Here is a 25,629-nt window from a genome sequence, read left to right on the forward strand (position 1 = left end):
CTGTATGATTATCCGCCGGGGGAATTGTTAAGGCTTATGGCCATTGGATGAAAGCGCCTCTTAGGAAGAACACGATGAATTCAGGCGAGAAGTGGCTGAGATCGGCTTTGTCGGAAGAAGCTGAATTTGGGAAAGGAAACAGTATAACTCCAACTGGTTTAATGATGGTGGATTCGGTAGCCAGTCTAAATCCCGGAGATCATGGGCCCAGAACAAAGGAAAGAAATGTCAGTGTGGGATTTGAGGGATCCGATATGGAAGGCAGTAGTATGGTGTTAAACAGGGGCCATTTGCGCATTAATGAGAAGTCAGCTTTTGGCACGATCAAGGTTTCGAGCGGGAACAAGGAATTTGAAGAGGATCAAGAGACTGGTATTATAGTCAATGATTCCAAGCGAAGGAGATCTCAAGTTGGGCCTCAAAGCACTGGGGGGAACGAAGAGGAGACTTCTAAGCTGGAAATGGATGCTATGTTGGATCCAAAAAATGGGCAAACGGTGGGACCTGTGACCCAGGCCCACCGAGAGCAATGAGTGTGCTAAGCTGGAACTGTCGTGGACTGGGCCAACCACGAACAGTTCAAGTTCTACTCGATCTGGCCAGGTGTAAAAAGCCTTCGATTATCTTTCTTATGGAGACGTTATGTAGCAAGAGTAATCTAGAAAACATTAAGGTGAAGCTGGGTTTTGATGGTCTTTTTGTGGTTGACCGAGTGGGCCGTAGTGGAGGGCTTGCTCTTTTTTGGCGTTCGAGTGCTACTGTTACTTTGTTGAATTATGCTAGAAACTTCATTGATGTCCATGTTGAGGTTGCTGGGTTGGGGGATTGGAGGTTGACCGGGTTCTATGGCTATCCAGAATCTAGTCACCGGTGTCAGTCTTGGGATTTGCTCCGGTGGCTCTCTTCGTCCTCTTCTTCCCCTTGGGTTTGTCTTGGAGACTTTAATGATCTGTTGGAAGCTAGTGAGAAGAAAGGTAGAATTGATCATCCAAATTGGAAGCTTCAAGGGTTTAAGAGTGCCATTGCTGATAGTGGCTTGATTGATGTTGGAATGGAGGGATACCCTTTTACTTGGGAGAGATCTCGAGGGACTGCTGATTGGGTGGAGGAACGGCTCGATAGAGTTTTTGTTTCGACGGCGTGGCTTAATCTTTTTTCCTGGGTTAAGGTTACGAGCTTGGAGGCTACTTGCTCCGACCATTTGCCTATTTTTATGGACCCTATCCCCATTGCCTATACGAGTCGGCAAAGTAGATTCCGGTTTGAGAACTTGTGGCTGCGGGAGAAGGATTGCGCTGAAGTGATTAATATCAGTTGGGGTTCCTCATCCGGTTGTTCAATTCAGCAAAAAATCTCAAAGTGTGGAGCTGATTTGATCCAGTGGGGTGGTCACCTGGCTCGAGACTTCCGCAAGCGTATCTCCGATTGTAAGAGTATCATGGCGAGGTATCGAGGGAGGAGGGATCACGTGGGGGTGGAGGAGTTTACTGAGGCTAAAAATCGATACAACGCGCTCCTTCACAGCCATGAAGTCTTTTGGAAGCAGAGAGCAAAATCTCTTTGGCTCAAGGAGGGGGATATGAACTCGCGGTTCTTTCATGCCACAGCTTCAGCGAGGAAGCGGAAGAACTCTCTTGCTCGTTTGCGCAACAGTCAGGGCCAATGGAGCTCTAATCAGGATGAAATTGATGGGATGATTGCAGATTATTTCAGTTTGCTCTACAAGACTGAAGGCTGCTGCAGTGAGGATGTTCTAGCGTGCATAGAGTCAAGTATTACAGAGGAACAAAATATGATGCTGTTAGCCCCTTTCTCGGCTAGTGAAGTTAAAGATGCCCTTTTTGAGATGCACCCGGATAAATCCCCAGGGCCGGACGGTATGAATCCTGCCTTTTATCAGAAGTTTTGGCATATAGTAGGTAAGGATGTGGTGCATGCTTCTTTGGAGTTTATTAATAACTGTACTCTTCCTGTGGGAGTAAATGACACTTCCATAGTTTTGATTCCGAAAAAGCAGCATCCTGAGACCCTAGCAGATATGAGGCCTATTGCGCTTTGTAACGTGTTATACAAAATAGTCTCTAAAATGCTTGCAACTAGAATGAAGATAGTTCTTCCCTCGGTTATCTCTAATGCCCAAAGTGCATTTATACCGGGGAGAGCAATAACAGATAATATCATTATCTCAGCCGAGGTTATGCAATTTTTAAAGAGAAAGAGACAAGGGAAGAATGGAAGTGCGGCCCTCAAAATTGACATGTCTAAGGCCTATGACCGTATCGAATGGAAGTTCCTCCAAGATGTGATGTTGAAAATGGGGTTCGCGGAAAAATGGGTGGAAATGATTATGCTTTGTGTCTCCACGGTTCGGTACAATGTGATTCGGAATGGAAAGGAGGTGGGGCCGATTATTCCTAGCCGAGGGCTTCGCCAAGGTGACCCCTTATCCCCTCATTTATTCATTTTATGTGCTGAAGGCTTAAGTTCTCTAATTCGTAGGCAAGAGAAGGTTGGCTTAATTCATGGTGTAAAGGTAGCGAGGGGTGCCCCAATGGTGTCCCATTTATTTTTTGCCGATGATGCTTTCCTATTCTTTCGAGCAAACCAGCAGGAAGCGCATGTCGTAAAGAGCATCCTAGCTTCCTATGGGCGTGCTTCAGGGCAGCGGGTTAACTTCAACAAATCTTCCATTTCTTTTAGCTCTAACGTGGGTGCTGGTTTTGTAAACCAGGTTTGTGCAGAGCTGGAAGTTCACGCTACGTCAGACCATGGGGCTTATTTAGGCCTTCCTTCTTGTATTGGAAGAAGAAAAAAAGCGGTGTTCCAAAGTATTCGAGATAAAGTCTGGCAGAAACTTCAAGGCTGGAACATGAAGATGTTATCTAGAGCGGGCAAAGAAATCCTGTTGAAAGCGGTGGCTCAAGCAATGCCTAATTATGCGATGAACGTCTATCTCCTCCCTCTTGATCTCTGTAAAGAGTTGGAGATTATGATGAACTCGTTTTGGTGGGGAAGTAAACGCCATGGTGGGGGTAATGGAATCAATTGGATGAAATGGGAACGTTTGTGCAAGCCGAAGGACTTTGGAGGGATAGGTTTCAAGCAGCTGCACCTCTTCAATATAGCTATGTTAGGAAAGCAAATGTGGAACTTGTTGAGCCATCCAAACTCTCTTGTTGCCAAGATCCTTAAGGCCCGCTACTTCCCGCGATCCTCGGTTCTTGATGCAAGGTTGGGGGCTAATCCAAGCTTTATTTGGCGCTCCATAATGGCTGCGAAAGACATTGTTATCAAAGGAAGTAGACTTCAGATTGGGAGTGGGCAGCAGGTCCTTATTGGGAGTGATCCTTGGCTGCCGGATGCTGAATGTGGTTATATAACCACGGAGCTGCACGAGGAGATCAAAATGGCGCCTGTTTGCAACTTGATGGTTCCTGAGCAGCGACGGTGGGACTATGATGCTGTAACTGATCTTTTCAATGCAAGGGATAGAGAATTGATCCTGAAAATTCCCCTTAGCTCTCGCCGGGACAGTGACTTATGGCATTGGCTGGCTGAACCTTGTGGCAAGTTCTCTGTTCGGAGTTGCTATAAGTTGATGACGTATGATGCTCATAATTGTGCCTCAAGTGTGTGGAAGCGTTTATGGAGGCTGGATGTGTCGGGCAAAGTGAAAAATTTGATGTGGCGTGCTGCTAATAATGTCCTGCCTACAACTGATAATCTTCGGAGTCGCAAAGTCCAAGTGTCGCCCCTCTGCACTGTTTGCAATGCCTCTAATGAATCTGTTCTACATACTTTGGTGGATTGTGGCTTTGCAAAATCTTGCTGGATTGCCTCTCCGGTTGGTTATACAGGTCATCTCCCTTCCTTCCTAGATTGGCTTGGCCATATTTTTTCCAGGTGCAGTAAAGAGGAGTGTAACCTTGCTGCCATGATTTGCTGGAAACTTTGGACTCATCGAAATGACAAAGTCTGGAATAATAGATGTGGGAGAGTTCACCAAATTCTCAATTCAGCTGGGCACATGTTATACCAGTGGCAAGTGTTGAGAAAGCAGGTCTTGCTTGCTGATGCAGTTGCGAGCAGTGTGGTGCACGGGGCTGTGTGCTGGGAAAGGCCCCCCGTAGGTTGGGCTAAGTGTAATGTGGATGCTGCTGTGTTTCATTCTCAATCTTTGGTTAGTTATGGCTGTGTGGTTCGAAATTCTGAGGGCATGTTTTTGGCTGCTAGTTGTGACAGATTTCTGGGCAAGTTTGGGGCTAGAGAAGCTGAGGCTCTTGGTGTTCGTGAGGCCCTTAGCTGGTTGAAGCATCTGCACCTTCCTCGTGTGATCATTGAGATGGATTGTCTGCAAGTTTTTAAGGCGTTATCTGAGAAGCATTCTAATCCTAATGGTTTCGGCCTCATTATAGAGGAGTGTCGTTTTTTAACGCAAAATTTGAGAGAAGTGCAATTCTCTTTTATCCGTAGATCTGCGAATGCTGCTGCCCATAGCGTTGCTAAGGTGGGAGGTTCGAAGTCAGATCCTAGCGAGTGGAGGGGTGTTCCACCTCGCTGGCTCTTAAATCAGTTGTAATCGCTTTTCTGTTAATGAATTTCTCTTCAAAAAAAAAAAGAATGATATTATTGGCATCCCTCTTTTTTTTTTTAATAAAACCCCTATTTTTATGTATTTATAATTTTAACCTCTGTATTCTAAATTACATTAAAAATTAAAATTTATCTAATTAAACCCCGCATACAGTTTGCTCTCAGTGTCTTTCTCCATCGAAATCTACAAAGTTTGCAAACAAACAAGAAGTCAATTAAAAATTTAAGAATTTGATTTAAATAAGTTTCATTCACTTATTTATAATTTGTTTTTCAAAAAAGATGATTTTGTGAAGTTTCCATAGACTATTAACTTTATGAGCATGCTAAAGGACAGTCAAATTTTATGTAATATTTTATTTCTTTCCGAAATGAAATGGGAGAGGGAGAATGTAGTTTATTGAAGAAGAAAAGCAACAGATAAATACTAGACCAGAGAAGTTAAAAAAGGTTGAAATGGGTGAGAGAAAGTAGCTCACTAGGTTTACTGAGGAAGAAGAACAATAAAGGTTATTTTAAAAATTAAATAGGATGTAAATAGAAAGGGATTTGAAAAGGATGATAGAGGGGTGCCGATAGCATTAATGTTTAAAAAAAAAATATTTTCGATGATAGCCTGTTTAAATTACATTTGAGTCTTCTAGGCTTTTAAAAAATTGGTTCAATATTCATGATTTATTGGATGGATGGAGCTATTAAATATATACGGTTAATTTCTATTTTTCCCCTTATTACTTCTAATGATTTTTATACTCTAGTCAATTAACTTTTGGTTTACATTACTTAAACAAATCATTCTTATTTTTAATTTCTTTATGTTAGTTATTATTTGTATCCATTTATATTTAATGTCTCTCATTTTTCCTTAAAAAATTTTGATATCCCACTTTTTATCATTACCTTTTATCACTAATTAAAAAAAAAAAATCCTTCTCTTATTCTCATCTGATCATGATGAAAAAACTTCAACACAACTACTACTGACGTGTCAGCATCGTTATTTCCTTTTATTGTCGTCTTCTAAAATTTTTTTAATTGTATTTGTGCTAAGTCCATCTAGATTAAGTTCCTGAGTCCTTTATAAATTGATAAATTGGTCTTAACCTGTTTCTAGATTTATTCTTAATCACAGTGTAATTTTTGTTTGGTGTAACAAAATTTAAAGAAAAAGAAAAAACGCACGCATGTTCATATTTTTTTCGTTCTCTTTCCCAAAGTTGGTAACCAAGATTTGCTGGGGGCGGTTCGGGTAAAGTTGGTGATACAAAAAGCCACCAAGCGCACAGAAACGGTAAAAGAAACGAATTATAGGAAAAGATAAAATTCAACAACCTCGTATTATTTATTATTCATCGCAGACACTACAGTCCCAAAAAATCTATTCTGAAAAAATAAAATAAAAATGGACCCACTCACACTGTACCCTACATTCCTTTGTTTTCAAACAGCGCCCGGCCTTATTATATATACACACATATATATTTTCGTCTGGCAAGTCACCCGTGGCTGAGTCTCGCTGTCTCACGCGTTGATTAATGGCGGCCTCCGTTGCGCGATCACAGCTGACCCCACTTTCGCGACAGATCACTGCTAAACCCTCTCAGTCGGATCAAACACCAAAATGCATCGTCAGATTCCGTCCGCTTAACATCCCACGGCGGTTTAACGTTGCCGTTAAGGCCTCTATTAACCGAAACGATGAGAAAATCGGCGGTAACAATAACAAAACCGCTCCGGCGCTTCACCCGCAGAGCATTCTCGATGATGATGAAGAGGACGCCGCTTCGAATGATTCGTTGAATTCGCTTCCCCGTATGAGAAATATCCATCTTGTCCTTCTCCTTTATTCGCTTTTATTTGATTTTATTCTCTCTCGCTCTCTTTCTTTTTTTTAATTATTGTATAGGTTTGGTTTGTGTTTCAGGGCCTTTGTCTTCGGCTCAGTTTTCAAATTTTGTATCCAACGGGTCCCGCCTTCGAGTTGCGTACCAGGTATTTGTTTCATTTCCGCAAAACCGCAGCCACTTATGTATAATTTTGAAAATTTTATGATTTGATGAGATTTTGTAAATATTTGATTGATAATTATAATTGAAGGGAGTTCGTGGAGCTTACAGCGAGTCAGCAGCAGAGAAAGCATACCCAAATTGCGAAGCGGTTCCTTGCGAGCAATTTGACACTGCTTTTGAAGTAATTGTTTGGTTTCTGTGTTGCCATTTATTTACTTATTAAATTAGGCTGAATTAGTTTAAATTTTGGTGAAATTAGGAAAGCATTTGAAATGCCTTTCTTTTTTTTTTTTTTAATAACAAGCATATATGATATGAATAAAATAGATGTTTTAAGAGTGGCTGAAATGTTTGTAACAGTCAAGAGCACTGGTTATAAGTTCTTTCATATAATTAAAAGAATCTATGTTTGAATGAATGAAAATAAATATGGTTTCAGATAGTGTAAACTTTTCTGTCTTTTTTATTTTTTAAATCTCTGGTCTAAATTGCAGGCTGTCGAGAGGTGGCTTGTAGACAGAGCTGTTTTACCCATTGAGAATTCTTTGGGTGGCAGCATCCACAGAAATTATGATCTCTTACTCCGGCACAGGTTGCACATAGTAGGGGAAGTTAAATTTGCTGTCCGACACTGCCTACTAGCCAATCCTGGTGTTAAAGTTGAGGACTTGAAAAGGGTTCTAAGCCATCCTCAGGTTTGTTGTACTGTACTCTCTGACTGATGTTTTATTTTTTTGTTTTGGGGTTATGTCTTTAATTATTTCGCAACTTTTCAGGCTCTTGCTCAATGTGAGAACACACTAACGAAATTAGGGTTAGTCAGGGAAGCGGTGGACGATACTGCAGGTGCAGCAAAGGTAGGCCTAGATTTGACAGTTCAGTTACTAGTCTTCTACCTTTTTTTAATTGTGGAGCTGAAAATAATGAGATACAATGATTATAGATGGTGTATTCTACCTTTCTTGCCTTCCAAAAAAGTATCTTATGTGGACATATTTGTCTGTTTAGGGGATGGGTGGAACCACTTTTGTTAGTCACAGCCTGGTTGTCCTCTTGGTCAACCTAGTCAGAGTCAATTATATTCTATAATCATTTGAAGACATAGATATTTCAAATTTAATTGCTTGTTTATAGTTGTAGCTGAAATTGTTGTTACATTTAGTATGTATCATTCGAGCAACTAAAAGATGCGGGAGCTGTTGCTAGCTCTTCTGCTGCAGCGATCTATGGTTTAAATATACTTGCTGAGGATATTCAGGTATGTGTTCAGAATTTTAAATTCTATTGATTATCTTAGCTTGCTGGTGGGATAATGCATTGGGTAACTCAAATGAGCTCATTTTATAGGATGATTGTGATAATGTTACTCGATTTCTAATGCTAGCTAGGGAGCCCATTATTCCAGGCACGGATAGACCATTCAAGGTTAGACCGGATAATACAAGTGCTTACATTTCTACTCAATATGCTATCATTTCAAATCAATATGCTTACATATTACCAACGGAGCTTGTGTAATTAATGTGGTTTTTGATTTCATAGACAAGTATAGTTTTCTCATTAGAGGAGGGTCCTGGAGTGCTTTTCAAGGCACTTGCTGTATTTGCTTTAAGGCAAATCAACCTTACAAAGGTTTGTTTTTTTTCATCTTGGATTACACGTCTCTTTGTTATTTATTATTTCTTTGTCTTCTTTGAAATTGCATTTGAATATCTGTAGCTTGGATATGCTGATAGCATTTCTATGTTTTCCTCAACCAGATTGAAAGCCGTCCTTTGAGGAATCAGCCATTGCGATCATCTGATGACAACAGCGGGTTTGGAAAGTAATTTTACCAATATTTTAGCTGCATTTTATTTCCATGGCACCTATATATTTTGTTCCTTCAATTGTCATATTTTCAATTTTGACATCAGTGCTGTATGAACAGTTTGCCTCCCCCCTCCCCCCACCCCAGCTTAATGATGTTGTCTTATTCTTTTGCAGATACTTTGATTATCTTTTCTATGTGGATTTTGAAGCATCAATGGCTGATCAGAAGGCACAAAATGCTCTGAGGCATTTGAAGGTTTCTTTTGTTTTTCTTTCGTTCGAAAACTTTTTATCCCTCTTAAGACAATGAATTTTAATTATGGATAAAGGAATTGATACACTTGGCAGGAGTTTGCTACTTTCCTACGAGTTTTGGGGAGCTATCCTATCGACACTACCATAGTACCATGATATGAAAGCTTGTAATTATGGTAAGAATCCAATTTTTGAGAATGTTAGCAAGTGCTTAATATTACAGGTTTCATTTCTGTGAACAGTAATGCTATGCTTACTGTCATACTTTGTTTGTATCCCAATTGATATGTCACCAATCATTTCTTGCCAAGCATTGGCATAATTGATTTTATTGCTAATTATTTTTACAAACCCATTCAATTGTTGAGACATAAGATGTCACATTAATTGGGCTACTCAGTATCCTTACCGAGAAAGCATAGCATTACTCCTTTTTTCTGAATGGGTTTGATGACAGTAGCAATAAAAATTATTCATCAAACATTGGCAAACAGTCTCCACAACATCCTGAGGTGGCAAATTTGGATTTGTTCAGACCCATGTGGCAAACTCCTGTCTACATCGCAGTTCAATCTGGTAGCAGGTTCTAATTGGCTTTGTAAATAAGGAGGTTTTGCAGTGTATGTTATGTATTGGTTAAGTACTTTTATCAGGTAGTTTAGAGTGGGAATGCCACGTCAAATTTAATCAAAATCCAGGAATCAAAATAAAGTTCTGAAAATTATTAGGATGAAGAATTTTTTATTTTGGAACACCGATTAAAATATCTTTAAAATTTGATGAGAGATGCTTAACTGGGATCCTTACAGTTAAAAAAATTAATCATTACAATGAACATGATGGAAAGAGATTGAAGTTGGTCTTCTGAATATTTTAGAGCTGCTTTTATAAAGCTGGATGCATTCTGTATCGTGTTTCATGAAAGTGGTTGCAGAGACTTTGTTCTTATCCATCATGGGTATATTTACTCATTACTATTACTTTTCGGAGTTCAGAACTTGTTTTTGAGTCTAGGTATCTATGTAGATATACATTAAATGTACAAAAGGTTGCATCCCCACGTATGTTTTGGCAGCATTAGAAAAGGAAAGGGTTATGCTAGACTTTCTTCCTGGATCAAAAGTTACCTGATTGTTTCCATCAAATTGGATTACTGATATTTTTGTTCCATGAATTCAACTTGTGGTTTAATTTCTAATACTTTCTCTGTCTTCTTGTAATGCTGATGCAGGGCCCTAAGAAGAGTCAATAATGTGATATAAAACTTTAAACCATTGCCATGCACAGTTCTTCATATTTTCGTTATGGTATGAGTTTCTAAAAGGTATTGAGGTGATGCAATCACTCATCTGGTGCTTGGATGCTCCTGCTAGTACAGATTCTCGCTTATTGCCAGATTTGATGCAATTTTGTAGCCTTGTTTTACTTATAGGAATTTGAGTTGGACAAGGGTTTCTTTTCTACTCTCTTATTTGTTATATTCTTATTTTGTGTATTCTTTGTTCTCATCGTGTATGAAGGAAATCTTTCACGAGTGCAGTTTATTTGTTTCTTGATATCTAAAACTCCATAGACTTATGGATTGGGTACTATTCCTGAATCGCACAAAAGAAAAGAGACAAACCTGGTGGATATTATGCAATTAGCACCTTAGTAAACTGGTGGAAATCTTTCACGAGTGTAGTTCTGATTTTTTGCGCACCTTTGTAACCATCATTAAATGGACGAGGATGGCAACTCTTGCTAATGGAATGAAGTGTATTCTATGAGGTTTTGTGTTTTACAGTCACAGGAAGTCCGGAATTGATCAGAAATACATAATCCTCAGTTTTGGATTTCCAAAATCTGAAAAATTTATCCTTTAATTCTTCAAGGCAGTAAGAAACCTTCAAAATTTGGTAACTATATGAACTTTCCGAAATGTATTTCGCTATGAAATGTGTGGTCAATCCTAATTCCTGGCTGGAAATGCACGATCTTGTGAAAGATCAAGCCGGTACTCATTGTTACACCAATTGATGAGAAGTTTTCTAGGTGTCTGAACTGCTTGGATGTGTAGTGTTAAAATCAAAACGCACATGAACTGTTATGAGCAAGTTTCTGTCAGCAATATTCTCTGCTAAGAAACTAGCAACGTCCTAAGCAAGGTATCAAATAATACAGATAACATACCAATACTCTTGCAACTGAGAACAACTGTAAAAGAAAACTCCGAATATGCAAACCTGAAACATGAAAAGTAAAGAGAACTCTAGAAAATATTAAAATAGAAGTTCCATACACATCCAAGAGCAAGAAGCTTCACTCTCTCACAACATTCTGATAGAGCAAAGGTCAAAAACACAGAAAGCACTCTGGTGTCTTTAGAACAATTTGCACAACAATGTGACTACTGAAAGCCTGAAAGCAAGTAAGGAATGAAACTATTTTCTTGTAAACTTACTATCTCTATGTTCATGCAAGATTGTTCAGGTTGTTGATAAAACAAAAGGTAGTCATCGGTGAATGTTGAGATGCACAATCTAAGAATGTTAATTGGCCAGGTGTCTGTAAAAAAGAGACATCAATTTCAGGTCTCGTATGAGTTCAAATAAAAGGCGACAGATAGGTCATACGTCCTATTTCTTTTCCATGAGGCCTTTAATCAACTGTAGAATCTCCTTTCTCATCTGAGAGACAACAGCAGAAGTAACCTGCTCCTTCACAAAAGAAAACCACATACCCTCGGCATCTTTGTGTTCACTACTCTCATACCAGCAACATATAGCTCTTGCAATGGCAATAACATATACTCCACAATCATAACCATTGGTTTGTTGTGGTGAATCAACACAATCCAAATACTTGCCGTTAGATGCTGAAGTTGAATCACCCATAAATCCCACCACAGCTGAAAAAAGTTTTCTTGCTTTTATTTTATTCATCCTGTGATTGCTATCATGATGCACAAACACATTACCATTTCTCTCATACACAATTAAGCTCCAGTGACTTCCCCCTTCAGCAAGACTCATGTCATCATTGTCATTAACAGGAAAGATCACCAGTTTCTTCTCCGGCAATTTAAGCGGTTCTATGAACTCCTTCAGATATGTAGCATCTGGGCAATTTAATATCCAGAAAGCAATTGAAGGCGGAACCAGTAGGATGTCTTGTGAAACAAGGCATGATGAAAGATAGCTAAAATAAAACTCGATGATTCTGTCATTCAGAAAATATGGGCCACTCAGGATGTCCAAATCTGATCTCCTAAGAACAACATCGTTGTAGCTTAGGATCTTGTCATCAGCTGCAGATTTTCCCATTATGCAGATATCAATGAACTGATTCCTAATCAAATAAACATCAGATTAAATCATCACCCATTTAAACATTAAAATTTCTTGTGATTCTGGACTAAGTACAGAAAAAAAAATTTTTAGATAGAAATGACATAAGGATTTTGTATAAAAACAATAAACCTAGCAAAATATATATCCATCTATGATAGATTACAAGTATATTGTCGGCAATTTTTAATCCTATCCAAGATCTCACAAGCAAAAATCCAAAAATATCAAACAATAATAAGCAAAAAATATAGATAGGGAATAAAACCAATTAATTTACATGGAAAACTCCTATACTGAAGAAAAACCAGGGCTTCAAAGGATGATGAGAAAAAAAAATCCAGTATGTGAAAAATTGTTACTTTAGTATTTTCTGCACACGCAAAAATGCCAATAATATCCAATTCCTTAATAGATCTGCTGTTTCTATCACACTAGAAACTCGCAAACAAACTAAACTGCAATTAACAAGGAAACCAAATCTCCCCAGTGATGATTTTTTGTAGTAGGAGAGTATTCCTAACCTTGTATAAATTGTAAGTTACTTGGGATACAAATTCGTAATGAGAAAGAAGATATATTTCTTGACATATATAAATATATTAGATGAATCAGTGTACCTGTCTCACTAAACCTAGCTGTTCAGTTCACTCAAACTCATAATTAAATTAGTCCAGAAGAAATTCGCATTAGTGAAATAGAATAAAACTGTCATCAAACTTTCAGAAGGATGAAAATTATTATGATCCTTTCCGGTTCAAAGGTCCTGTCTAATGCGATTTTGAGACCATGAATTGAATTCAACAAAGCTAAGAAAGTTTAAATAATTAAGATATCCAACAAGAACGAAGCAAAAATGCACGTAATTTTAGTGAAATGGAATAACCAACTTATGAAAGATATGAGTAAAACGAGAGACTTACAGAAAAATGATAAAAGATGGCAAAAAGCTGAACGAAGCAGAAAGCTGTATGCAGACTGATATTTATTTATCGGCAATCCTATCTATCCTGGCTTGCTATTCTTGTGTCCACATAGAGTTTTCTAGGCGACCATGTCCATGTGATACGTATATATCATGAATGGGCAATGGGCGCAGTTAATTATGGCCTTGCTTTATTTATTATCTCTTCTTAATTGAAGATCATTTTTTTTTTCTTTTTTAAAATGAATAAGACCATCATACCTTAAGATTCACAATGGTAGTGGGTGCCAATTAGCTCAGTTTATAAATTTCCTTGACCGAACATAAGGGAGGTAGGGAAAAGGAACTACCATCAAGCTATTTAGTAATGTTATTATCGGTGATAAACTCTGCCTCGCTGAAGCAACGAATCGGGTCATAATTACGCAAGTCAAATTGGCGAATACCTCCCGAATAGTTTTGGGTGAACACCTCCAAGATATGTTTTGGGCCCTTAGGCACGGCCCGTTAAGAAGAATCCAGCGTGACAATTATTTTTTAGGCATAGGCCGGTCCATGGGCATGGTCATGCCGGCCCACAGTCCCACGTGGGCTGTTTTTGGGCCAACCCGTGGGCCTTAATTTCAATTTTTTTTTTTCAAGTATGCTAGGCTTGCTAGCTGGCAACGGGGAAGGGAGGGAGGGCAGCGGATGGCATCTCCCCGTACCCATCCTGCATATATTTCAATCTCCTTTTTGTCTCTATTAGAATTACTTGAGAGGAATTTGCCCTCCCGAATAATAACAGGAGATCTCCGATCTCTGAATAATTGATTTTTTTAATTTTTGAAATGAATTTAATCATATTAACGTAAAAATATACAAATAAAATGAGAATGATCATGAATAGATTTTATTTATTCTATTCCATCAAATTTTTGGTATGTATAATATTCAAATAATATAATTTTTATACAATATTGACATGAGTATTGTCCATGAGTAATGATATCTCTTGGCCACCGACTATAGCTCAACGAACATTGCAAGCAGGATTGCTGGCTGACGTCGTGACAAGTTTGGCCATTGACAACGTGACATGCTACTACGTTATGATGATATAAAGATGAATTGGTACCTAGTACGGCATGAATAATCTGCCAAGGATAAGTGAGACTATGAGAGAGTGTCTTAAATTTTGATTTGTGGATTGTGGATTGTGGTTTGTGGGATTGTGGGCAGTGATTAAGTCTAAACTACATTAAAGTTTTAGAAAAATATTTTTATATAATTATATTAATCTAGTATTTATATAATTATATTATTTGTATAAATATTTTAATATTTGTTATTTACTCTAATATTTAATATTTTACAATTTTAATTTTATTATCTATTCATTAATAGTTATAGAAAAATAAATTAAAAATTAAAGTGGGGAAATAAGAAAATGGGGAGGTATAGGGATTCCTACTCATCTCTGTCATTTCCTTGACTAAGAAATTGTGGAATTTTTGCCATGTCTAATTGTAAGCTAATGACCCATATTCATTTGGCTAGACAAATTTGATTGTTAGTTAGCATAATAATAATAATATATAGAACTAAATTAAACTACAGTGCTTTTAATTAATTCTTTAATTTAAAAAATATTAATTGCTTTAAATAAAACAAAAAACATAACATAACCTCAATAAGTGTAGAAGAAACGTCATATTATTTATTAATATCATAAATTTAATTCTAATTTAATAGCATAATTTATAGTTTTAAAATATAAAACACGAATTAGTTATACAAATCCAATTTTAATTGTAATTTGACGAATTGTTATTAGAGTTAAAGCTACTAAATTTAATTATATTAAAAAAGTCACTAAATTAATTATGATTTAAATAAGGAATATTATCATTTTCCCACCAAAGGTATTCTGACACATCATGTCAGTACCACAGTTTGGTAAAACCATCAGTTTACCACCAAACGTTTAAACTGGTAGCATTTTCCCATCATTCCGTTAAAACTCAGTTAATATGTAACGGAAAATTCATAAAATGTCAATTTTACCCCTGGGGCATAAAAGACCATCTAATTAACCTTTTATGAATTTTGTAATTAAATCATCATTTGTTGTTCTTCCTTCTTAAAGGGCAAAAATTACCCTTTATGAATTTTACAAAATTGACCTTTTAAAAGACCATGTAATTAACCTTTTATGAATTTTGTAATTAAATCATCATTTGCTGTTCTTCCTTCTTGAAGGGCAAAATCGTCTTTTACGCTCCAGGGGTAAAATTGACCTTTTATGAATTTTCGGTTACATATTAACTGAGTTTTAACGGAATGGTGGGAAAATGCTAACAGTTTAAACATTTGGTGGTAAATTAATGGTTTTACCAAATCGTGGTACTAACATGATGTGTCAGAATATCTTTGGTGGGAAAATGATAATATCCCTTTAAATAATTTCAACAACAATAACAAATATTGATATTGGATAAAATAAATATAACTTATGAATTAAAATTTGTTGTGCAAATTTTAATGTACTCGCAAGCGCACGAATCTATTGTAGTATAGATCTATGGTGACGAGTGTCGATCCCACGAGGAGGTGGATTTTAATTGTGTAGAATTAATTTTGTAAATGGGTTGTTGGATTTATGGTGGAAATGATTTGGTATATGCTAAAACTTAAATTAAAATGGCGAGAATAAATTCTAAAATTGGAATTGCAATGGCGAGAATAAATTGAAGATAATTCTATTGAAATGACGTACTTGGGTATCTGGATCCGTATCAACATGCATCATGGGCTAAATAATCCGTATTAATGCCAATTAAATCATGAGGGGGGAATCCACACCTCATGAACCACGCTCTAATCAATATGGTGCTAAGGGCTTATCGTGCCAAATAATAATAACCTTATACTAGAGAGCCGGTGTAACCAAGGCGGTACTAGACAAGATTAGTATTATTTGTCGACGGGAAGTCAAAACATCCACAAAAACTAGAGGGGAAGAGAAAGTAAATTTACCAAATTAAGCCCATGACACATGTTGAGACTTCACCTTCAACCCAAGCTTGAAAGAAAATTAGCCACTCATAATTGAACTAGGGGCAAAATGGGAATTTATTAAAATACGAAGAAAATACAAGATGGAGAGGGAATTACAGAAAATGGATCCCAAAAATGGATTCAGAGATATCAAATTAGGGGGGAGAGGCCCCCTTTTTATAGATACATGGAGTAAATCATGGCCATCGGATTAAAAACAGTTTGGACGCTCAGGATTGCGCCACGTCATCAGTCAACAGTCCACGGTTTGACCACGCGGATGAACAGTAACACGGTTTGACCCGACTTTGAACAGTAACGCGGTTTGACCCGGATGAACAGTAACGCGGTTTGGTTGAAAATAATCCTGTGTGATGCATGCACCGTACGCGAGATTTTTCGTCCACTGATATGCTGCCACGTCACCATCAACAGTACATAAGAATTTTAGTCCAACAGGATCGTGACACCTCATCAGTCAATGCCACATCATCGGTCAATGCCACGTCATCATCCGTCTATGTGAACAGTGTCGTGAACAGTAACGTATACAATACCGTACACGTGAATAGTACCGTACATGTGAATAGTGCCATTTTTCCTTTTATGCTCCTCCTAAGGTTTTCGACCGTCCTGAGTTCAAAAGTGATGTCCGTTTTGCTGTCTGATCTCTCCTTTATTGTGAAATGACTATAATGCCCCTAAAATACATAAAATACTTAATTAAAATAAAACACATGTAATTAAATCACAAGAAGGTTAAATATATAAAAGTAAGGGTTGTTAGTAAGACTTGAAATGTAAAATGATGGTTTTCTCCTTTATAAATATGCATTTTCTAACACTCAACACACCCCCCAACCAGCTTATTGCTAGTCCCTAGCAAATAAAGCGAAAACAAAATTCAAATTCAAAATAATTTTTTTTTTGTTTTAATAGAAACACTCGTATTTATTCCATCAGATTAATGATAACACTCAAATAAAAGTATAAGCATTATCTCCAGTCTAAAGCAACATCACACCCACATCAACCATCCACATGAATTAGCCCAGTAGACTTTGTTTTAGCTACTCTCAAGAATGACATGTCAAACCCCAAAATCTCACTGGAAGTAGTGACACTCTCACAAATAAATTAATCCCAATAAAAATAGTCACTCCAATGAATGGTAATTGAGAGAGAAAATAATAAAGAAGTGATATCACATGCTCTCACCAAGATGAAATAAATATGCCCTCAGCTTAGAAATAATACGATCTCAAGTCAAATAAAATGTTAGTCAACCCACTTTATTTATCTTTTTTTTTTTTTTAATTATGCATCACTACATCTTTTTAGCCCATATAACTAGCTTCTACTTCAAACTATAGTTCCCTAAAATCAAGAAGGACTTTTATTAGGATGAAACGTAGGCTAGGGACATGGCTAACAAAGAAGGAAAATAAGGAAAACAAAGTGTATGTTTGAGAAAAATGCAGAGAAATTTTTTTTTTTTTTTTGGAAGTTGCAAGGTGGATTTCACCTATTTTTATTCTTTTGAAACAACAACTTTTGTTTTTGTTTTTGTTTTTGTTTTTATTTTTATTTTTATTTTTATTTTTTTTTATTTTTTTTTTATTTTTTTTTTGGCATAACTTCACTGAACAACATAATTATTTACATTTTCTCAAACATAAATAGGTGATGGAACTTATAAGACATCGGGTAATACTCCAAATCGGAGTGGGTCAAGATGATAAGTTGACAAAGAAAATATATATATATATTTTTTTTAAAGGCTCAAAAGGGTTAACTATGGATATTTAATAAAAGGGATGGCTAGAAAGGCTCAAACGGATCAAAGATGGCCTTTCCATCGTCTTTTAGGGCTCTGAATAACCTTCCATATCTACTAGTTAGATGGGCCTCCAAATGTAGCAACACACTCTTTTTTCTTTTTCTTTTTTCTTTTTTTTTTTATTTTACAATTTTTTTTAGGGTTAACTCAAAAGTAATTTAGAGATCGTGTATAAAATAATAAACTGCTAAGCTGTATAAAGAGTGGGCAAAAGGGTTATTCTCCAAGAAAAATAATAGGCTCAAAAACTCACTTGGTACTTATTATGACATGTTCATTCCTTCAAGCAACTCATATTTGTCTCCGACATCAACATGTAGAGTAGCAAACATAATGTAACATCACTTAAGACCAAAGATAATACAAATACTAAAATTTAAAATTAATCATGTCACCCAATGTTAAAACAAATCACACAATTTTTTTTTTTTTTTAAACAACATTCTACCCCCCAACCTATTCTAAACATGAAAGGAAAATATGCATGCAGAAATGTGAAAATGATGCATAAAAACTAATTAGAAAAGTTACACGTAAAATGATAGAAAACGAAAATGATTTTTTTTTTTTTTTAAAGAAGATGCGTTTCTAGAGGAACTACACTCCATATTCAGCCATCTTCGACTCAAAAGTTGGAAAATGTATATTTATAGAGGAGAAATTAAAAAGAAGAAAAATAAACATAAACACATAATAAAGAAAAAGAAAATGTCTGAATTTTTTTTTTTTTTTTTATAAACGATGAAGATGCGTTTCTAGAGTCACTACACTCCATATTCAGCCATCTTCAACACAAAAAGTTAGCAACAGTTAGTTTCTACAACAAAAATTAGTAAAAACTTAACCAAAATTCTACAATTGTCGACTATTCCCTCCCCCCAACCAGAACGAAACATTGTCCTCAATGTTTGAAAGGAAAGAAGTAGAGTTTAGAAGACATCACCTGGGTGGTGCAACACAGAAGAAAATATTTATAGGCGGAGAGTTAAATCTAATTTGTACTTCTTACTGCTGCTACTGTTACCATCATTATTTGGACGCTCCAACACGAAGGTCCAGGGGTCTGGCTCCGGTCTATAAGCTTGTAACAGATCAAGTAGCTCATTAGCAGTGTGAGCACAAATAAAAAGTTTTTTCACATTAGCGGGAATGAAATAGTTTTTTATTGCATGGTTAAGAAATGCGATAAAGCCATCATAAAAGTTATTGACATTTAACAAACCGATGGGTTTCTGGTGAATATGTAGATGGGCCCAAGATGCTAGTGTCATAAGTGCCTCTAGTGTTGCAAGATCTCCTGGAAGGAAAATAAAAGCATCAGCATAATTAAGCATTTCAGTTATTCTTTCTTGCATACCTGAGACGACTAACTCTTCTCCAGTTGATGAGTCAGACGAACTGCCCAATGGTTTTAGGACTCTTGGGATGATGCCTAATACTTGACTTCCTCTGATAAAAGCTGCTTCTGAGACCATTTTTGATAACCCTCGATTACCTCCTCCATACACCAAGTGTAATTTTCTCGCTGCTATGCTTCGACCAAGATCTATGGCTGCCTCAACGAACTCTTTATGTTTGCCATAGGTAAATCCAGAAAGCACACAAATGTTCTTGAATTGTCTATTGGGAGTAGCTGCCATTGTGATACTTCTCGAAAACAATTTGTGAGTGCTTGACAAAAAAGAAATCACATTTAAGAGTCTCGGTGATAGTGGGTCATGGTTGTGTATGAGGTAATATGTTAGTGTCAAATAACGCGTAAAGCACGTGGCTCGCAAGTCAAAAAGAAAACAGTAAAAAGGAAAAAGCAAACAGTAATAAAATTATTAAAGACAATAATGCAAACAATAAGACAATAGTGAAATAAAATAACAATAAAGTAAAAGGATATTTACAGGTAGTTGCGACTGTGGCTCACATCTTCCTCTGGTTTTACGTCCAGAAACGGCTTGAACGCCCTCTATGGGTCGAGGATAGGCTTCCTATCCAGTTTTCTTATAAACTGGCAAACAGGGTCGTTTATAGTCAGATTCCCGAGACTATATCGTGCATGCTCTTTCTGGAATAATGGCCATAACTGGAGAATCGCTCCTTGCACATATCCACTGGGATGCGTTTCAAGAGACAAAAGGATATCATCCAATGACTCCTTATTCAAGCCATCCCTAATGAATTGAATCTTATCTTCCCTGTTATCAGACATCATTCCTAAAGAACATGGGTTTTTATTGCAACTCATTCTGGCACACTTATGACAAGCAACAGAAATTCTTCGAGCTCGTCGTTTTCTTGCATAATTTCCTTTACCACAACCAGGCATGTATGCAATAAATTTTGGAGGTAACTCACCTGCCGATCGTACTTTAGCCTCGATTAACCAACGGATGTCAGCAGGTATGTTATTCCTCATGAGTAATCGCATGCGTTCGGACCGAGCTTTATAGATCGTAAGGAGGGCATTCTGAGGAAGTGAAGGGAATCGCTTGTGAAGCTTTGCTAGAATCTCGTTTCTGTCCATACTTTCGCCTCAGAATATCAGTTATTATGGGAAACTGAAGTAACCGACTTGATTGTCACGGAGTACCGTTATCCGCCATTTCACCGGGGTAACAAACTAAAGCACACAAATAGAAAAACAAATTAAAACACACAAAGAAAATTAAAATCGTCCTCTTATTGAATTTACCTCAAGCTCCAACTGGATGTCGTAAACACTTCTCTCAATGTCTCTGAGTTGGCTTTCTAAACCCTCAACATAGGCTACTAACTCTGGTGGTTGTAGAGCCCAAATGCGTTGTGTTTTACAAAATTGAATCTGTCTTTTGAGATGAGTTTTGACACGTTGAAGTGGTTTAAGAATGTTCAGGAGGAACGGTCTAAGTATGAGACTCATGATTAACAATGACAAGAGAAAACTTAATGGTAAAATAAACACACTTATGCAAAAACAATTTCAATTAGCAAAAGAATAATAATAAAAAGAAAGAAAGAAAAATCAAATCAACGAAAAGAAAAAAAAATCAATTCAAATTTGGTGGGTCACTCAAATTTATTTCGGTGTCTTCTTCATGTGGTTGGTACTCTAGATATGGCTTTAATCTTTGACCATTAACTTTAAACGTGACACCGTTCTTTGGGTCTTTAATTTCAATTGCCCCATGTGGAAAAACAGTATGAACAATAAATGGGCCAGACCATCGAGAGCGTAACTTACCTGGGAATAGGTGCAAGCGAGAATTGAATAAAAGCACTTTCTGACCTGGGGTGAAAGATTTTCTCATAATTTGCTTGTCATGGAAGACTTTCATTCGTTGCTTGTAAATCTTGGCATTTTCGTACGCGTCATTGCGAATTTCTTCAAGTTCTGCCAGCTGTAATCTTCTTTCTGAGCTGGCTTGCTGCATGTCAAAATTGAATTTCTTGATGGCCCAATACGCACGATGCTCGAGTTCCACAGGTAGGTGGCAAGCTTTTCCATACACTAGCCTGTAGGGTGACATCCCAATCGGGGTCTTGAAAGCCGTTCTATATGCCCATAAGGCATCATCAAGTCTTAATGACCAATCTTTTCTGTCCGGCCTCACCGTCTTTTCTAATATGTGCTTTATTTCTCGATTGGAGATCTCAACTTGGCCACTGGTTTGCGGATGATACGGGGTCGCCACTTTGTGTGTGATTGAATACTTTGTCAAAAGTGCTTTGAATGCTTTGTTACAAAAGTGGGCACCACCATCACTGATTATTGCTCGAGGGAATCCAAAGCGTGAAACAATGTTGCTCTTCAAAAATGCTATCACCACCTTGTGATCATTGGTCCTACATGGAATTGCTTCTACCCATTTTGATACGTAGTCAACAGCAACCAATATGTATTGATGGCCAAAAGACGGGGGAAAGGGTCCCATGAAGTCGATACCCCATACATCAAAAATCTCAACCACTAAAATTGGATTTAGTGGCATCATGTTCCTTCGTGTAATGCTTCCCATTCGTTGACACCTATCACATGAAGAACAGAAAGTGTAAGCGTCTCGAAATATAGATGGCCAATAGAAACCACATTGTAAAACTTTAGTCGCTGTTTTCTTAGCGCTGAAATGGCCTCCACAAGCTTGTTCATGGCAGAATGAAAGGATATTCTGAATTTCACTTTCTGGGACACATCGTCTAACAATTTGGTCTGCACAATACTTGAACAAATATGGGTCATCCCAAAAGAAATTCTTTATCTCTGCAAAGAATTTAGCCTTATCTTGGTTGGTCCAATGCTCTGGAAGTTTACCTGTAACAAGATAATTAACTATATCAGCATACCAAGGTAATACTTCCACACTCATTAATTGTTCATCTGGAAATGACTCATTTAATGGTAATTGTTCTATAATTGTGTCAAAATGGAGACGAGAGAGATGGTCCGCCACAACATTTTCTGTCCCTTTTTTATCTTTGAATTCCAAGTCAAATTCCTGCAAAAGTAACACCCAACGAATTAGTCTAGCTTTTGCATCTTTCTTTGTGAGAAGATATTTAAGAGCAGCATGATCTGTGAACACAATTATTTTACAACCAATGAGATAAGATCGAAATTTTTCCAATGCAAACACTACTGCTAGCATTTCTTTTTCAGTAGTTGAATAGTTCAACTGTGCATCATTCAATGTCATACTAGCATAGTAAATAACATGGGGAATTCGATCAACTCTTTGTCCTAATACTGCTCCTACTGCATAATCAGATGCATCACACATGAGCTCAAATGGTAAGCTCCAGTTTGGGGCCTGAATGATGGGTGATGATGTCAACAACCGTTTTAATTTTTCAAACGCCATAAGACATGAATCATTAAAGATAAAAGGTACATCCTTAGCAAGTAAATTGCATAAGGGTCTAGAAACTTTGCTAAAATCTTTAATGAAACGTCTATAGAAACCAGCATGCCCAAGGAAAGATCTTACTTCTCTGACTGTTCTGGGTGGAGGAAGATTAGAAATGAGATCCACCTTGGCTTTGTCAACCTCAATACCTTTGCTCGAAATGATGTGACCGAGAACAATACCTTGTTTTACCATAAAATGACATTTCTCCCAATTTAATACCAAGTTCTTCTCGACACATCTCTGCAAAACTAGTGTTAGATGATGTAAACATTGATCAAACGAGTCACCAAAGACAGAAAAATCATCCATAAAGACTTCAAGAAATCGTTCAACCATATCAGAAAAAATGCTTAGCATGCATCGTTGAAATGTAGCAGGTGCATTACATAATCCAAATGGCATTCTTCTATATGCAAATGTGCCAAAAGGGCAAGTGAAAGTAGTTTTCTCTTGATCTTTTGGTGCTATGGGAATTTGATTATATCCTGAGTAGCCATCTAGAAAGCAATAAAATTCATGTCCTGCTAATCTATCAAGCATTTGATCAATAAATGGTAAAGGAAAATGGTCTTTACGTGTGACAGAATTCAACTTTCTATAATCAATGCATACACGCCATCCTGTAGTTACTCTAGTGGGTATCAATTCATTATCAGCATTTGTAACTACTGTGACTCCTGACTTTTTGGGGACAACTTGTACAGGACTGACCCATGAACTATCAGAAATTGGATAAATGATACATGCATCTAATAGCTTAAGGACTTCAGTTCTAACAACTTCTTTCATGTTAGGATTTAACCGACGTTGCATCTCCCTAGTAGTTTTAGCATTTTCATCAAGGTGAATGTAATGCATGCAGTCTACTGGATTTATACCTTTGATGTCTGCTATGGTCCATCCTAATGCTCCTTTGTGCTCTTTTAAAACATCCAACAACTTACCTTTTTGTTCGTCATTGAGGGATGATGAGATGATTACCGGTAGAGTACTTTCTTCTCCCAAAAATGCATATTCCAATGTGTTGGGTAATGGTTTGAGCTCGAGTTTCGGTGGTGATTCTGATGATGGGATGAGTTGCTTCTCTGATGGTGCTAGTTGCTCAACTCTTGACTTCCATTTATTAGTGTCCATAGATGGTGCTGAGTCAAGCAGGGCATTGACCTCATCGACCGATCTGTCAATATCAAAATCCAAACCAAAGTGAGTTAAACATGTTTGTAAAGGATCACTAAGGTTTGAAACAAAAGTATCATCAACTAATGCTTCAATTAAATCCACATCAACAATTCCATCATCTGCACTGTGAGGTTGTTTGGCAATGTTGAAGATGTTCAGTTCCATAGTCATGTTGCCGAAGGACAACTGCATATTTCCAGTCCTGCATTGAATGTGAGCATCCGCAGTTGCCAAGAAAGGTCGGCCTAGAATAATGGGGATGTGCTTCCTTGAATCCTGTATTGGTTGAGTGTCAATTACAATGAAATCAACAGGAAAATAAAACTTGTCTACCTGGATAAGCACGTCCTCCACAATACCACGAGGTATTTTCGTGGACCGATCTGCAAGCTGTAACACCACTGGAGTTGGGTGTAATTCTCCCAGTCCAAGTTTCACAAACACAGAGTAAGGCAATAAATTTACACTAGCTCCTAAATCCAACAAAGCATTCTCAATTGTGTGGTTCCCTATACTACATGAGATAGTGGGGGAGCCTGGGTCTTTGCATTTTAAAGGAATTTTATGTTGGAGTATAGAACTAACGTTTTCTGTTAAAAATGCCTTCTTTTGAACATGCATGTTTCTCTTTTTAGTACACAAATCTTTAAGAAACTTGGCATAAGATGGAACTTGCTTTATAGCATCAAGTAAAGGGATGTTAACACTTACCTGTTTGAAGATTTCGAGAATCTCACCTGTAGATTTTCCCTTTTTTCCTTTCGCTAACCTCTGAGGAAATGGAGCTTTGGGAACGTATTCTCGTGGGTTGGCTTCTTCTCTCTCCTCCGGTGGTGAGTCCTCAACGTTTACAGGTACAATTTGATTTTCCTTTGTCACCGGCATCTCCACTTTGTTGTCGATTTCTTTTCCTTTTCGCAAGGTCATTATTGCTTTGACCTCTCCATGCTGCTGTGGTGAACTGGTACTCGCTTCATGCACTCCTTTAGGATTAGGCACTGGTTGACTTGGAAATTTTCCTTTCTCAACAGTCATTGCCAAGGTCTGAACTGAAGAAGCGAGTTGTCCCACCATCTTCTCGAGGCTTGAAACTGATTGAGCTTGTGAGTTGAAGCCCGCTCTCAATTCATTTCGTAGTCCATCAATGGTGCGGTTCTGTTGCTCAATCGTAGAGTGAGTAAGATTCTTGAGATTCTGGAATGAATCCTCCCATGGTCTGGGTTGAGAGTAGTTCTGGTTCTGATTGAATGGTCTAAATGGGGGCTGAGAGGCTTGAGGAACTTGAGGAATTTGTTGCATTGGTGGAGCTGGAGCTGCTGGTCCATTCTGTTGGAATCCTTGAGACCATGAAAAATTGGGGTGGTCTCTCCATCCAGGGTTATATGTGTTGGAGTATGGGTTGTAATTTGATGGCTTTCTCATTACACCTATGGTATTGGCTTGATCTGAGTATGAGTCATGGTCATGTGGTTCTGTTGATTTAGCAGTCGATAACGATGCTATTTGTCGAGCAAGACCTTCAACCATCTCCTTGACTTCTTTGATTCCCGAAGTTGACTCGCCAATTTGAACCTCATTTACTCCTTTAATTCTTCTAGTATTCCTGAGTGATCGACTCCGTTGTTGGGAATTATCCGCTTGTCGCTGGAAGAATTCCCAAATTTCTGATGCACTTTTTGACATTAGCTCTCCTCCACTTGTTGCCATTAGCCATTCTTGCACATTTGGTAGTAATCCCTCCAAAAAGTATTGGCATTGGTGCCATTTCTCG

At 37.5% G+C, this 25,629-nt stretch overlaps 2 protein-coding genes across 3 annotated transcripts; one reads left to right on the forward strand and one right to left on the reverse strand.

Moving 5' to 3' along the window:
- The first annotated feature begins 6,046 nt into the window (after positions 1–6,046).
- Positions 6,047–10,352, forward strand: LOC18034063 (arogenate dehydratase/prephenate dehydratase 2, chloroplastic). Of its 2 annotated transcripts, none has more exons than XM_006424599.2 (12): positions 6,047–6,405; positions 6,500–6,585; positions 6,691–6,783; positions 7,097–7,297; positions 7,379–7,459; positions 7,765–7,860; positions 7,950–8,027; positions 8,145–8,234; positions 8,363–8,427; positions 8,589–8,670; positions 8,763–8,845; positions 9,901–10,352. In XM_006424599.2, the coding sequence occupies exons 1-11, from the start codon at positions 6,129–6,131 to the stop codon at positions 8,823–8,825; spliced, it is 1,212 nt and encodes a 403-aa protein (XP_006424662.1). In that variant the 5' UTR covers positions 6,047–6,128; the 3' UTR covers positions 8,826–8,845; positions 9,901–10,352. The 2 variants fall into 2 exon arrangements, with proteins under 2 accessions (XP_006424662.1, XP_006424663.1); XM_006424600.2 differs by having other exon boundaries at positions 6,051–6,405; positions 6,518–6,585.
- Positions 10,353–10,933: 581 nt separating this feature from the next.
- Positions 10,934–13,253, reverse strand: LOC18034957 (NEDD8-specific protease 1). Its single transcript, XM_006424601.2, has 2 exons — positions 12,922–13,253; positions 10,934–11,999 (listed from the first exon to the last, which is right to left on the reverse strand). The coding sequence occupies exon 2, from the start codon at positions 11,972–11,974 to the stop codon at positions 11,288–11,290; it is 687 nt and encodes a 228-aa protein (XP_006424664.1). The 5' UTR covers positions 11,975–11,999; positions 12,922–13,253; the 3' UTR covers positions 10,934–11,287.
- Positions 13,254–25,629: the final 12,376 nt, after the last annotated feature.

The sequence above is a fragment of the Citrus clementina genome, unplaced genomic scaffold (assembly GCF_000493195.1).
Source record: "Citrus clementina cultivar Clemenules unplaced genomic scaffold, Citrus_clementina_v1.0 scaffold_8, whole genome shotgun sequence".
Lineage (NCBI taxonomy): Eukaryota > Viridiplantae > Streptophyta > Magnoliopsida > Sapindales > Rutaceae > Citrus > Citrus x clementina.

Bases quoted from the DNA above. Each gene is read 5' to 3' on its own strand.
- LOC18034063 (XM_006424599.2), top strand. From the start codon at position 6,129: ATGGCGGCCTCCGTTGCGCGATCACAGCTGACCCCACTTTCGCGACAG. The intron at 6,784-7,096 runs GTAATTGTTTGG...TCTAAATTGCAG, and splicing joins AATTTGACACTGCTTTTGAA to GCTGTCGAGAGGTGGCTTGT. The intron at 7,298-7,378 runs GTTTGTTGTACT...GCAACTTTTCAG, and splicing joins GGGTTCTAAGCCATCCTCAG to GCTCTTGCTCAATGTGAGAA.
- LOC18034957 (XM_006424601.2), bottom strand. From the start codon at position 11,974: ATGGGAAAATCTGCAGCTGATGACAAGATCCTAAGCTACAACGATGTT.